Raw genomic sequence first — 14,552 nt, 5'->3', positions numbered from 1 at the left:
TATGAGCAAAATACCAAATCTGCCTGTAACCGAAAATGCAACTAAACTGCCTGATAATGAAGCCAATAACAAAGAATTCCAAAGGCCAAACCCCAAGGGAATGACATCTAGAATGTTACAAGAGAGGATAGACGTCCTCAAATGCCAAGAACGGAGCTGCAACTCACACACCAATTTCTTCTCATATTCAACCTATCTAATGAAGCCACAAATGCTTCTTTTTATTCTATTCCCAAGGGTCCGCTCAACTCATATGGGCAATGTGGGATAAAAGATGTGTAATATATAAAACATATATTAAAATACCCCTTATGTCTCCCTTGGGTGCACATCACCATAAAATAAATATTAAAGTAACACTTTAATATTTTACAACTAAATTAGACGTTACTTTAATAAAACTTCAGGCATTAAAATGTATTAGCAATCGGACTCCGAATAATGCGAGTGATAGCTCATCGGAAAGCTCTCACCGAGGAGTATCGAATCCAATCACCAAAATTGACCTGCACCGTGTCCTGTCGACTTACTAAAAATAGTAAGTATGCCTGAAACTGAGTAAATCAACTTCGTTTTAGCCCAAACTAGAAATGACTAGGCCAAAACACTCCAGGATCCCATTAAACCCTTTGTTAGCCCTCGGGACCATGTAGAACAAGGCTAACGCACACACACTTGGTCAACTACTAAAAGAACGTGAAGGCCAAAAGATGGGATCATTACATTATCAGTTAAAACTTGTCCACTTTCACCCTTATCATGGTAAGGATTAGAAATAGCTTGTACCTCATTCACCATGTGCTTGTGGTTGTTCGGGCATATACATTGGTCATCTTCCCTATAGCAATTAGAACAACAATTGGTTAAATGTTCATCCTCAAAATTACATTGCTCTAAGAATTCATCAACGATTTGCTCATGTTCAAACATAGGGATAGAACTCTTGCATACCTCTGATAAAAGAAGATCAAGATCAATAAAGATGCATTCATTAGGTAGAGAGGGTATTAAAATATCACCTTTGATCGAGGCATTTTCCCCACCAAGTTCTTCTTTTGTTTTTAAATTTGAAGGCGGGGGTCTAGGGGCGGCAGTCACCAGTGGGGTCGAGGGGCATCGCCCAAGGTGCGCTCCCTATAGCAGTACAGGGCGGGGTCAAGGGGCAACGCCCCCAATGCCAAGCACATTTTGCCTCTTGCATTCCCTTCAAATTTTGCATTTTTGAAACAATTTTCAACCAAAATTGATATACTTGAACAACATTGAAAAGGCATCATTTTTAACATTTTTCTTCAAAATATGCTTGTATTTACCAATAACTCACAACAACTTATGATAATGTAAAATTTAATTAACTCTAAAGCAACTAATGAATCTAATTTCTAAGGTCTACTTGCAAACTCTAAAACAATGCATCTATATGATTTAAGCAATGCAAATTAAGATTAGTTACTTAAGCAAGGCTAGCAATTGCAAAAGCGCTCATCACAATGCATTGTTCCTAACTCAAATCAGTAAACTAACATGCCTTTGACACCTTTCCCCAGCAACGGCGCCAAAATGATAGGCCAACACTGGGGCAAATAATAACAAAACAATTAACAATTTTATGATGAAGTTCGGCTGGTCTATACGTGTCAATCCGAGAGCGTAAGCTTGCAAAAGGTGTCCGAGCAATATGCTATCAAGGGATGCTAGCGATGAGATGACGGATTATGAATGCAACTAGAACGCACGGATTGAATCTATGAAAAACTAAAGAAATCCCAAGGACAAGAACTGTCACTTCCTAGCGACAGGAACATTAGAAACAGAAATAAACATTACAACTATGAAGATAAAAAATGTAACAAATCACAAATTCAATTAATCTAGAAGAAACAATACCTACACCAGGCATATAACTAATCTAATATAAATCTGATCTTGCTATGTTGATTTATCTCTTAATATGATAGCAAATTCAGAATATGTTGGTCATTATTAATAATCCGTAATGAGAACGTGATAATCTTCCTTACCCAACTATGATATTAATCTGCCTACAAAACTATTTATGAAAACTAACTATTGAAATGAAGGAAAATCTTGTTCTATTAACAAACTCAAACAAACCAAACGTAAGCTACTGAAATCACCAGCTTTCTTCAGAGTGGGCCCTTCCTCCTTAGTTTGCTGAGTGATGAAATTCAAATGGTTCTTCCTCAAGAAATTTCAATCATGCAATGTTTATATTATTGATCAGAATGCTTTTTTTTTCCATTTTCTAATATTACATAGCACATATATTTATATGTGTTTAGCTTACAAATATAGCACCAAACAAAATGATTTTGTTTTGCTAAAAACAAAGGAATATGAGGGTACGTACAAACTTGCTTTCAGCCCACAAATCAGAAATTGGTTTGTTCTAACGGTGGACATATATGGAAGATATTGTTGCTGCTCATATCTTCACAAATGAATAGTATAAAATAGAAGACAACCTATAATGCTAATACCCACGTACTCCTTTGGTGGATAAAAACAGGTTTGTTATTAAGGAAACAATAATCATGCCCATGCCATAATATCCAACGTTTTGCAGCAGCAATGTTGTCTTCAGCCAAAAACGATTTGCAACAATATTTGAATTTGTTTGGAGTTTAGTGGTTCTGATTTTCACGTGTGACTATCTCATCTCCTTAGCAACAATGCTTGATTGGATTCTCTATTGTCCACGTATGAATTCAGCTAAGCTGGAGGAGTTCTATGTTGAGCTGGTAACAGCAGCAAAAGATAGAACAAACTTTGAAAATTGAAATCCAAACCCGTAATAGTAAACCAAAAAAATCATGTTTTGAAAACAGCCTCTAACTTTTCCATCATCCACGTTCTGAAGATTTTGCCGCGCGTTATTGTAATTGGGCATGTTCTAGACAATACCCATGTCTCGGATTTTTGAGATTCATCCGTATCTGTTCGCAAAAAGGAAATGCAAAACTGACTATCCTTATTTTTAGTTGGTAATTATTCCTGTTAAGTTCTTTCTCAACATACTCCTTGGTCAATACTCTTGGAAGGAATAATGTTTTAAATTGTTGAGGAAATAATGAATGCCAATAAGATTCTTACATAGAAGGTGACAGGAAGTATGTTGCCAATATAAATTTCAAAACATAAAATAGCAATGCTCTTTAATAAGAACAATAAATAATTAATTTTCATTATTTAACCTCAAAACTATATTAAACATAACTTATATAATAAATCACATGCAACGTAAAAATGGTAATAATGAGATGAAATGGAATAGGGAAGTGGGTATAAAACTAAATGAAATGGATTAAAATACAGCATAAAATGGGTTGTAAATGTCTCTCATCATAGCCTACTAAGCATGAGCCATGGATTTGAATGAATCACACCATTTTATAGCATTGAATTATAACTAAGGGAAAGAAAAAACAAGAACCGCAGAAATAATTATTTCTCTAGTGGAATGTCTTACTTGTTTTAATAATAATGGTCAAATAATGGAGGACAGATGCTGGTCAAACGAGATAAGCATTCCTTCCTTCTAGCCGAAATTATTATTTCTCATGATAGTCATTTTTCTTCCCACCATTGTCCCCTTGGTTTAAACTGGAACTTCTTCCTGCATCCCATGGCGATTATCTAAGCATTACATTGATTAGTTTCCGTTGTTTCTTCTTCTATACACATGAAAGGTTGACAAATTTGCAGGGATCATGGGTTCATTAGTGACCATTGTTTTTGTAGCTAAGAATGTTTGTTTGTCATGGCTTTGTGTGCAAACAGTACTCAGTCTTTGCTCTGAAGATTTGAGACATAGGAGAGGTGTTTCATAGAATTTGTATACGGCTGTTCATGCACAGAACTAGGATCAGCACATTGTAATTAATGCAATTTAATCTCGGCCATGCCATGCTCTAGAATTTTTCAATGAATGGGGATGTCTTTGTTGAAAATACAAGTTGCAATCTTTATTGCATCTCAGTTCTCTAATGAATGTGTTTGTTACTAGGAAATAAGTATCAAATACCATTCATATTCCAATCTGTTCTGTGGTTTGTTCTGCAAAGTGCCATGTCAATGCGACTTGAAAATCTTAAAACTAAAACATATGTCTGCAAATCAAACCTAATCTCTGCCACATACTTCTAAAACTGTATGTTGAATGTTCATGATGACAGAGGCATAATATAGAGAAAGTGTTTTACATAATGCCTGAACAGTAACTCTTTTGGAAGTACATAGGTAAAGTGCAAAACATTTGGCAGCAAATAGGGGCAGCATCTTACATCTGCATGATCAAATCCCCATTTACTTGCAGCCTCTTGCAATTAAAATTCTCTCCCAAGAATGTATCCTTTTTATTTTTCAATTTTATTGTTTTCACTCAATGTAAGCATGCTATATATTATATTTTATAATAATATAATTTTATTATATTAGGTTTTAAGTTTTGATTCTTGAGTTAAAAAATTAAATACTAAATATTGTATGCAAACTCAATAGATTGCAAGTTCTTCTTCAGCTGGGCGAAATTGGAGGGCATACCCCTTCATCCGGTCAAGCGCAATTGTTTGGGTGCAAAAATAGCAAAGGATTTGGTTTGTATACACTCCAACCTCTGTCTCTTGTCACACACATAAGAAACCTGAATACAATGAGTGTGTCGAGCAAAATAGGTCTAGTAAGCATGCTTATTTAGATGCTACAATTGCACAGCTTGTTGAAGTCTCTACAACTAAGACAGCCTTTGCACTCAACACAGCTAGTGGGAGTGGCAATCCAATTGATTGAGATTTAAATGAAATTGAGCCAAATGTTGACCTTCACTATATAAAAATATATAGCGTGGGCCTCCAATTTAATAGATTCTATACATAACATGCCCAAGCAGAGAACTGGTGCAAGAGCACTCTAGGAGCACCTTCAAGGTCAACATAGTCAAAGTTGGATTTTTGTCTCTTTTTGAGTTGTTTCATGTTAATAAGGCCATTTTATGCCATTATTGTTCTTTTGGACCCATTTGTGAAAGTTTGAGGTCTACTGATTGAATTTTGTAAAAATTCTCAAAAGTTGTGAATGTTTTCTTGACAACATTTTGCATTTTCTTGTCAACTTTTTAAAAAGTTTTATTATGGCAGTTGGGGGTCAGTTGGATCATCAAAACTAATTTTAGTATCATAGATAGGCCTAATTTGTATGTCTCAAGCGTTGGTGGAAGTTTCAGGGAAGTAATCAATCGATACATGTAACTTTTTCTGCAAATCTCAATATTTCCTTGCTGTTTATTTGTTTTCTATGTGCTTCTGTGAATTGATATTGATCTGAAAATGATTGGGAATGAAAGATCATTGAATCTACTCTTCTCCTTTTTGTTTCACTCCATTTCATTGATTTTTCAGGAAGTTGTGGATGTTTTAATGGCTGCTATTTTCAGAGTTTTCCTGAAAGTCTTGTTGCAGTGTATCGTACGGTTCTATGCAGATTAACAATGATCTGAAGATGATTGGAAATAAAAGCGGACTAGGTTAGCTTTCATTTACAGTTGGTGGAATTCAATTTGATTAAGTTTTGAGAAAGATACAAACAAGTCTTTTGAGGCAGGTTAAAATCCTTCCTAGATTAAGCAGAGGCAAAGAAAAATGTACAAAAACTATTCCACTGGTGAAATCTCCCATTAATTGGTGGAATGGCCTATAGCTATGTATTTTTCAAGATGCCAAACTTGCAGGAATGCAACAAAGGTTTGTCTATGGAGATGTGATGCCCTAGGCCTATTAACTCAGTGTATCAAGCTAGAACTCTTAGTGGAAAGACTGGATTCTATCCATACGAGAGAGCTTGCAACCATTGTGGGAGCTGTGTCCATGTTTGAATACCCATTTGGTATCATTTGGGAGACCAGTCATAAGATTCCCAGTAACCTATAAGCCTAATTAGACCTAATTCCAACAAAACCAGTCAATATTTGACCCTGTCCGTATAAAGGAGCCCTATCTCATTTTGAAGTATACTTTGCAAGGGCCACATGGGTATCCAAAGCTTTGCTTATATTCTGAAGGTCATGCCTCATTCAGAAGTTATGGACCAACAGACCTATTAGGAGGGCTACTAGGAATGAGAGTGGTTATAAAGGAAGACCCAGTTATAAAGAAATATATATATATACCCATAATCAAGGGAAAGAAGTTCAGGGTTCTGGTAACTATACCCAAAAGGCAACATAATAAATTAGCACTGTATATCAAACAAATTTTATGAGACTCATAATGGTTGACATCACTAATCAGGTAGAAAAAGAAAGTACTGAACATTGAGATAGTTATATGTTTCTGTGTTACAATATAGCATTTCAACAGCAAGCTCAAAAAAAAGGTAACAGTAAAAGTTCTACAGTATTCACATGCACTTATTACAAACTGCATTAACCTGTGTAAGAGAATAAGAAAATTCGACTTAATCCTGTGACTAGCTATCATCATATGTGGCAACATACTTCTTACTGTTCCAGAATGCATCAACAAAGATCTTGTTGTATTTTATTGCAATTGGACAAACAGTACACCCAACCTCGAAAGCACCCTGCAAGACAAAAGAGAGGAATATTATGGACACAAGACAATATACATTATCAACTTAATGATTAGAAAGTACAGTGGAATTTCGCTAAATGTGTTTCCGATATGCTTCATGTGTAAAGAATCAAATAACAATTCTATGAAAACTTGTCCTAATTTCCAGCATTCTAATAAATAGAGAGACCCAATTAAAACTCAGAGAGCACCTATAGAAACAAATAATGGCAGACCACAATCAGCACAATCATACAGCAATTAGTGGATATTCATATGTGGAAATTAAACTATGGCGTTGAAATCTACTAGAAGTGATATCCAAGGCACTGTAGCCTTAAATACATATTGATTTAGATGACATCTATCAAAAATCATATCATACCCACAAATTATGGGCCAACAACAATGTCAATAAAGTGCATCCTATCAGAACTGCTGATCATGAGATCATTCCTCTTCCTCAGTGCCTCACAGAGCCAAGTGATTCTTATGCAGCTCCCGGGCATGCAATAATTTTGAGATCAGCTTCAGCAGCAGGTTAATATGCATTTCCATTCTCTCCATCTTAATCCAAGAAAATAAGTGTAGCATTCCACAAAAGCATGCACCCCACATTTGAGCATATGCTGTGGATGCTATTCATAATGTGCAACAATCTGGCACTGTCCCTTATTGAAGCTCTGGTAGCTACAAGAAAAATTATTCGTACCTGTGATTGATATTTCAGTATTCATTTGTATATTGAGTTACGGTTCTTGCTCGGTCTGTTGAATATGCTATCATGCTTGTGTTTCTGTTCACTATCTCTCCGCAGAATGGTGTTTGTTCTCTCCAAAGGTGTTTCATTTGCTTTACTCTTCATAAATGTCCAGCTGTATCAATGTGCGTCTTTTTCAACTCATGGTCAAACAGCTCATTGTGAGCGGTATTCTTCTTATATTACTCTTACCTTATTCACCGTTGTAGCAAAGTGACATGCCATTGTGTGTGCTCTGTGTTGGCATTGTGAAGTTGCTTATGGTTATGTGTTGGGATTCCATCCAGCTGGCAACAGTTCTCTGATTTTTTCCATACTTATTAGGCTACGTTTTATCTGCTGCATATATGATGACTTAGCATTGTGGTGTTAACATGTGTTGCATTCATCCGCTCACGATTATGGAGGCATCCTCTGTTGATGTTGGCAATCACCATCAGCGTTATGAGGAGAGTGTCAGTGGTTTGTAACTATCGACTTTTGGCATTTCGTGAGTCACTTTGTTTGAATATTGGTGTTGGTTGGCTCAAGCAACAGATGTACAAACAAACTCTCTTATGGCACTGTTATTTGGTGGTATTCCATTATCGAGTTTCTGTGTAGTGTATTCAATGAACTTGTAATTGCATTTGTATATGCAATCTGTAAGAAATTGGGATGATTATTTTGTGAGAAACTTTATATTAGAGAGTATTAGTCTATTATTCATTCTGATATCTATAGGCAAAAGTGTTCAATCTGAAAAGAGAAATTGATTGACTATTTGGTGTCATCAATCATAAGCGAGAAACTTTTGTATTTGTTTTAGGAATTCAATAAAGGTATCATCATTTTTATGCTTAGATACCGATTCGGGCTTCCTGCCTGCAGAGACGGAAACAGATGCAACCAGAAGTGGAATCAGGAGAGGCGGCAGGTGGAAGCTGGCTGGAAGTGGCTTCCAGCCAATGGGAGGCAGGTGGAAGCCATTGTGAGAAACTTTATATTAGAGACTATTAGTCTATTATTCATTCTGATATCTATAGGCAAAAGTGTTCAATCTGAAAAGAGAAATTGATTGACTGTTTGGTGTCATCAATCATAAGCGGGAAACTTTTGTATTTGTTTTAGGAATTCAATAAAGTTATCATCATTTTTATGCTTAGATAACGATTCGGGCTTCCTGCCTGCAGAGACGGAAACAGATGCAACCAGAAGCAGAATGAGGAGAGAAGGCAGGTGGAAGCTGGCTGGAAGTGGCTTCCAGCCAACGGGAGGCGGGTGGAAGCCATGAATGGCTTCCACCCGCCTCCAGCAGCCTCCACAGGCCCAGACAGCTGAAAAGCCCATTTTTTTAATTTTTTGCCAACCCAACACTTTATTAGCACATGAGGAAATACATCTTTCAACCTATTTTTTGCTCCAAAGTCCTAAAAGAGATGATTAGGATTTTTCTGCAAATCCATATAATTTGGATTTGGATTGATAAACATTGAATTAACTATATTTTGATTTTGTGATTGTGATAATTTGCTGATTTACATTGGAATCGTGAACATGGATGTATATGATATGGTTTATAATCTTAGTGATTATGTGTTGGTGAAGTTACAAGTATCATACTATCAAATGTTTTTAAGTTTTTATATTTCTTTCATTTCTTTGCATATATACACACACACACACATCCATATGCATCCACATCCCCCCACACAAAGAAATCCCGCACCCACTCCCCACATCCGCTTCCAAATCGGCATCCAACCAGTAACTAAGTTTTTATGGGCTGCATTTTTTGCCCTCAAGTGGAGGGTTTTCTCTCTTGTGTCCTCTATTCGTTGTGTCTTGCATTTCAATTCATTGTGTTATCATACATTCTGGTTCAAAATTTAGTATGACATTAGAGTGGGTCTAAGGAAATGACAGAACCAGAATAAGTTGTATATTACTCTTTGCTCTACTTTCAATTTGTTTGTTTCAGCTCTCTACAATGGTGAACAGACGTAAAGTTGAAGATAGGTTGGATGGAGCTTCCAACTTCACTTCTTGGAAATTCAAGGTTCTAATTGTGCTTGAAGAAACTGATCTTCTCAACTATGTGGAGTCTGATGACATTGAGAAAGCTCAATGGAAAAAGAACAATATCATGGAAAGAATGACACAAATTGATTCTGTTAAGGATCATTTAGTACCCATTATATCAAAGTTAAAATCAGCCAAAGCAGTGTTTGATTGTCTTCAAAGTTTGCATGAATTCAACAAAACTAGAAGAGCCCTAGCTCTGAGATGTCAACTCCTACAAATCAAGATGGCTAAAGGACAAACAGTTGTATCTTTCTTTATAAAGATTGTAGAATTGAAGAATCAACTTAATTATTGGAAAATCAATTGAGGACAAAGAGCTGGTTATGTTGGCCACAAATGGCCTTCCTAACTCTTGGGAATCTTTTATTCAAGGGATTAGCGGAAGAGCTGATTGCATTCAAGAGGAATGCAGATTGAAGACGAGGAAATGGGTAGAAATCTCACCATGAAGAAGATCATGTTCTTGCTGCTTATACATCTAAAAAGAACAGAAGTGAATGGAGAAAAAGGAAATTTTAAAAGATACAGAGATAAGCATTCTGATTTAACTCTTGAACCGAAGAAGAAGAAGAAGTAGAAGGATCTCTCAAGAATCAATGTTTCAGACGTGACAAGTATGACCACTTTGCCAGAGACTGTTTATCAAAACAAAAAACATCAAGCTGCTGCTGCAAATGTTGATGTTGTTTCACCTCATAAAATTTCTGGTGACATTTCAGATGGATTGGTATTCTGAAGTATTACCTTTCTGAATTTAGTTTAACATTTCTGAACAAAGGAAGCTCTGAAATTTAAGGTGTCAGTTTTTCATTGTTGAATCTGTTTTCGTTTTTCATTCTAAGAAGGTTCTTCTATAGAGATTTTCAAAGTCCAAATTCCTTACTCAGATTTTGTACTGCTAGTTTAAATTTTGTAGTAAAGATGAGTTTATATCTGTGTTTGAATTTCATGATTGGGGATTTGTAAGCAAGATTCAAGGTTTCATTTATGTTGATTCATATGGAATCGATCGAGATCATGAACGATCTCAGTCCAGTTCACGTATTCTGAAGTGATCAGCAAGCTAGTTGTTTTTTTGTTGGCTACTCAAGGCTTCAGTTTAGTAACCATCAATCTCCACCTAGTACTTCATTTCACCTTCTTCTTCTCTATTTCTTTGCAATTCTTTCCACCATAAAGCAGCATGTCCTGTTAGCTAAGTGTATGCCAACCTCACTCTGAGCGGATCTCCAATATCCTCCAACTCAAAGTAGTCTTTCAATTCACCAATCCAATCAATTAGGTCTTCAGGATTCAAAGTACCTGAGAAATTAGAAACATCCATCTCATGCTTTAACTTCAACTGAGTTCGAGATCTATCCAGCCAACCAGCTCTATGTTCCACAAGTCTCTCCATGCAATTAGTTTTGTCTTCACCACTAGATCTAGTAACCTCAAAGTCTTTAGCAGCTTCCTCACATCCGTCTTCAATACCCATATTCCTAGGTACACCAGCTATAGCCCTCATGATCTCAACGACCATCATTCTTCATCAACTCCATCTCAGATCTGAAATTTGCTTTAACAGCTTCCTCATATCTGTCTTCAGTACCCATATTCCTAGGTACACCAGCTATAGCCCTCATGATCTCAACGACCATATCAGTCTTTATCAACTCCGTCTCAGATCTAAAATCTGCTTAACCTTCTCTGAAATCTTAGTCTCCACAACATCACAGAGATCTACAATCACTCTGGGGTCCAATCTTCTTGAAGGCATCTTTCAAGATCTTCACAAACCCAAAGCAACAAATCCACAAGATTTACCAGCTCCATAGATGAACCTGGCTCTAATACCACTTGATGTAGTACAAGGTAGGGAGAATCCCCAAAGGAGATGTCGTAGCCCCTAGCAAATAAGCACACAGCAAAGAGTAAACAATAGCACACAGATTTAGATCCAAAACAACACCAATTCTCATAACAAAATCATCTCATTTACATCCAACATGCCCAACTGTAAGGCTTGCCGAGTTATGGCCAAATACATCAGCAATTACAATAACAGTTCTACAAGACCTCGCAAGATCCAACGCCTAGCTAGCCCATACCGACAATTTGGTAGAAACCCCAAGAAGAATCTAAACTTGTTCTCAGAAACCGCCAAGCAACCTTCTTGTTGTCCCAAGCCAACTCCATGTTGAACGCCATGTTGAATGAATAACTCAAGATCAAGAGACCCTCTACTTATACTAAACCAAGCCACAGGTCGGCCTAGCAAGTTATATTAAATAAACCCTCAAGCCAAAAGTCGGCTGTAATAAACATTAAATACATGAGGTAACTAAATACTTAGGACAAGCCCAAAGTTTACAATACATAATAACTCATATGACAACATAAAAGAATGTGTCCTTAGGTATAGGTCCACTTGCCATCCAACGATCCAAATCCAAGAGCGCATAAGCCAACTCCCACGGACTGAAGCTCGTGCAAACAATCACCAAAGTCTGCCAGTAAATTAGGAACATGTTACTAGCAGCCACCAAAAGGCTCTAACTCCAACACGATAACTCCAATTGTTATGCGCACTTAGGATAAGGTTCCCTAATATGTCTCAAACACATCCCCAACCATGCAAACCATAAGTCCACAAATCAAGCTCAAAGCTCCTGCATACAAGATTGTTAACTACCACAAGTTGTGTACAAACTTGCAACCTACTTCATAGAAGAGGAAGGACCTATACAAATTGTCTTTACATTCAATTTAACTTTTCTTCTAAGAGAAGGTAATGACATTCAAAGGGAATTAAATCTCAAGAATTCAAGGCATGAGTTAGGAACATTAAGATATACTTCTAGCATATCTCTTTGCAATCTTTGAGGCAGCAAAGATCAGGGGCGAGTTTTGTGAAAAAGTGAATATGTCAGCTATGTGAGTTGCAGTGTTGCAGAGAACAAAATTGTTCATTCAATCAAGATTTGACATTGGTAGCTCCACAGACTTTCAGCATAGAGTGATATGGGATGAGGTCAAGAGGGATTGTTCTAGAATTTAGCATGTCTGAAGTTTCAGAAGTGCATATTGAATACAATTCTTCTGCAGCTAGCATTGTAGGCAATATTTGATCAAGGAGATCAAAAGGTTGATGCAAGTGCTTGAAGATTCGAGGGGAGCTTGAGCGGCAAATGGAAACTACCAAATCTTTTGCAAAGGATCAGCAAGCTCATGTAGCAATGGGTCAGCTAAAGCTCTTTGCTTAATCAAGCATTAGAGCCAACTGCATTTTATTGTGATAAACAAAGTTGTGAGATTGCTGCCCCTACAGAGAGAGAGTCTTTGTTGAGAGGGAGTCTCAACATTCGATTGTTCCTCTTATGTGCTATAATGCACTTTTCTCTGAAATGGACAAATATGAGGTGAAAGCCCTTGTAAAGGACTCTTCTCTATGAGAGAAGCTTAAGAAGCGAGGCATTGTTAATGCATTCTTCTCTATGAGAGAAGTTTAAGGTGCAAGCCTTGTTAATACATTCTTTTCTCCGAGAGAAGTTTGAGGTACAAACCCTTGTTAATGCATTCTTCTCTCAGAGAGAAGTTTGAGGTGCAAGCCCTTGTTAAAGCATTCTTCTCTATGAAAGAAGATTGAAGCGAAAGCCCTTGTTCCACCCTCTAGAAGTAGCCATGGTGGATTCATCCTCTGGGAATAGCCATGGTGGATGTCATGTGAGAGACTTAATGACTTGGCTTATTTGTCTCTTTCATCCTCTGGGATTGGCCTTGGTGAATGTCATGATTAGATGACAATATAATGTTGAGAAAATCTACAATGAGGTTTTGCTATTGAAATCTTCTTTTTGTTGCAATGGTCATGTTTGTCATGATGAGATATGAATAATCTCTCCGTTTCTAAAAGGAAGTGTTGAAGCTCTAGTAACTATGAGACAAATTATTCATACATGTGATTGATACTTCAATGTTCATTTATATATTGAGTATCGGTTTTGGCTCTCTGTTCGAGTATGCTATCATGCTTGTGTTTTTGTTCACTATCTCTTAGCAGAATGGTCTTTGTTCTCTCCAAAGGTGTTTCAGTTGCTTTACTCTTCATAAACGTTCAATTGTGTCAATATGCATCTTCTTTTTCAAATAATGGTCTTCTTATATTACTCTTACCTTATTCACTCTTGTAGTGAAGTGACATGGTATCGTGTGTGCTTTGTGTTGTCATCATGAAGTGGCTTATGCTTATGTTTGCTAAGATTCCATCTAGTTGGCGATGGTTCTCTTAATTAATCCATACTTATTTGCCTACCTTCATATTTGTTGGATATTTGATGACTTGACATCGTGGTCTTACCATGTGTTGCTTTCATTTTCTCATGGTTATGGAGGTGTCATCGGTTGATTTTGGCATTTACCGTAGGTAATTGTTGAATTTCGGCCTTTCTAAGTCATTCCAATTACATTTTGGTGTCGGTTGGTTCAAGCAATGGATATGAAAACAAATTTTCTTATGGCATTGATTTTTGGTGGTATTGCATTATTGGGTTCCTATGTAGTGTATTCAATGAACTTGTAATTGCATTTGTATATGCAATCTATAAGAGATCAGCATATGATTATTTTGGGGGATTCTTTATATTACACACTATTATTCATTTTGATAGCTATTGGAAAAAGTGCTCAATAAGGCGATTGACTATTTAGTGTCATCAATCATAAGGGAGAATTTTTTCTATTTTTTTGAGAACTCAATAAAGGTATCATCATTTTTCTGCATTGAGTTTTTCTCCCTCAAGTGGAGAGAAGTCCCCAGATAAGTCTCTTGTGTCCTTTGTTCTTTGTGTTTTGCATTTCAGTTCATTATGTTATTATACATTTTGGCTCAAAATTTAACATCCCTTGCACTAGAGGCTCAGAGTCTTGGAATCAAGTATGCATGATATCACTGATGGTGCAATTGGCACTAAGATGGATTCAATAAGGTCGTCAAAATTTTTATGAATGGGGCCTTGAAAAATACTTTTTGAATGATGCATTTTGTTCACCTAGTCGATTGTTTTCATGCTCAGAAGTAATACAATCAGTTGTAAACAGATTGAATTCCCAATGTAGTGTAAATATTTAATATCTTTAAGTGGAGGATGTTAATCACCTTC

At 36.6% G+C, this 14,552-nt stretch overlaps 1 protein-coding gene across 5 annotated transcripts in view; it reads right to left on the bottom strand.

The window, feature by feature from the left end:
- LOC149568370 (glycerol-3-phosphate acyltransferase 9-like) overlaps positions 1-14,552 on the bottom strand; it is a 175,030-nt gene that overhangs the window by 65,770 nt on the left and 94,708 nt on the right. For all 5 annotated transcript variants that reach the window (XR_016362551.1, XM_089821310.1, XM_089821311.1 and 2 more), the window contains one exon: positions 6,512-6,597. Coding sequence is in view for 4 of the 5 variants with exons in the window: in XM_089821310.1 (XP_089677436.1) it covers positions 6,512-6,597 (86 nt within the window). In the remaining variant the exon portion in view is untranslated. The remainder of the gene's footprint in view (positions 1-6,511; positions 6,598-14,552) is intronic.

This window comes from Cupressus sempervirens, chromosome 3 (genome assembly GCF_028749045.1).
Source record: "Cupressus sempervirens isolate cs-2001-9-10 chromosome 3, ASM2874904v1, whole genome shotgun sequence".
NCBI classification, from domain to species: domain Eukaryota; kingdom Viridiplantae; phylum Streptophyta; class Pinopsida; order Cupressales; family Cupressaceae; genus Cupressus; species Cupressus sempervirens.
The sequence above is the reverse complement of the archived record's forward strand: the minus strand, read 5'-3'. Positions and strand labels throughout refer to the sequence as shown.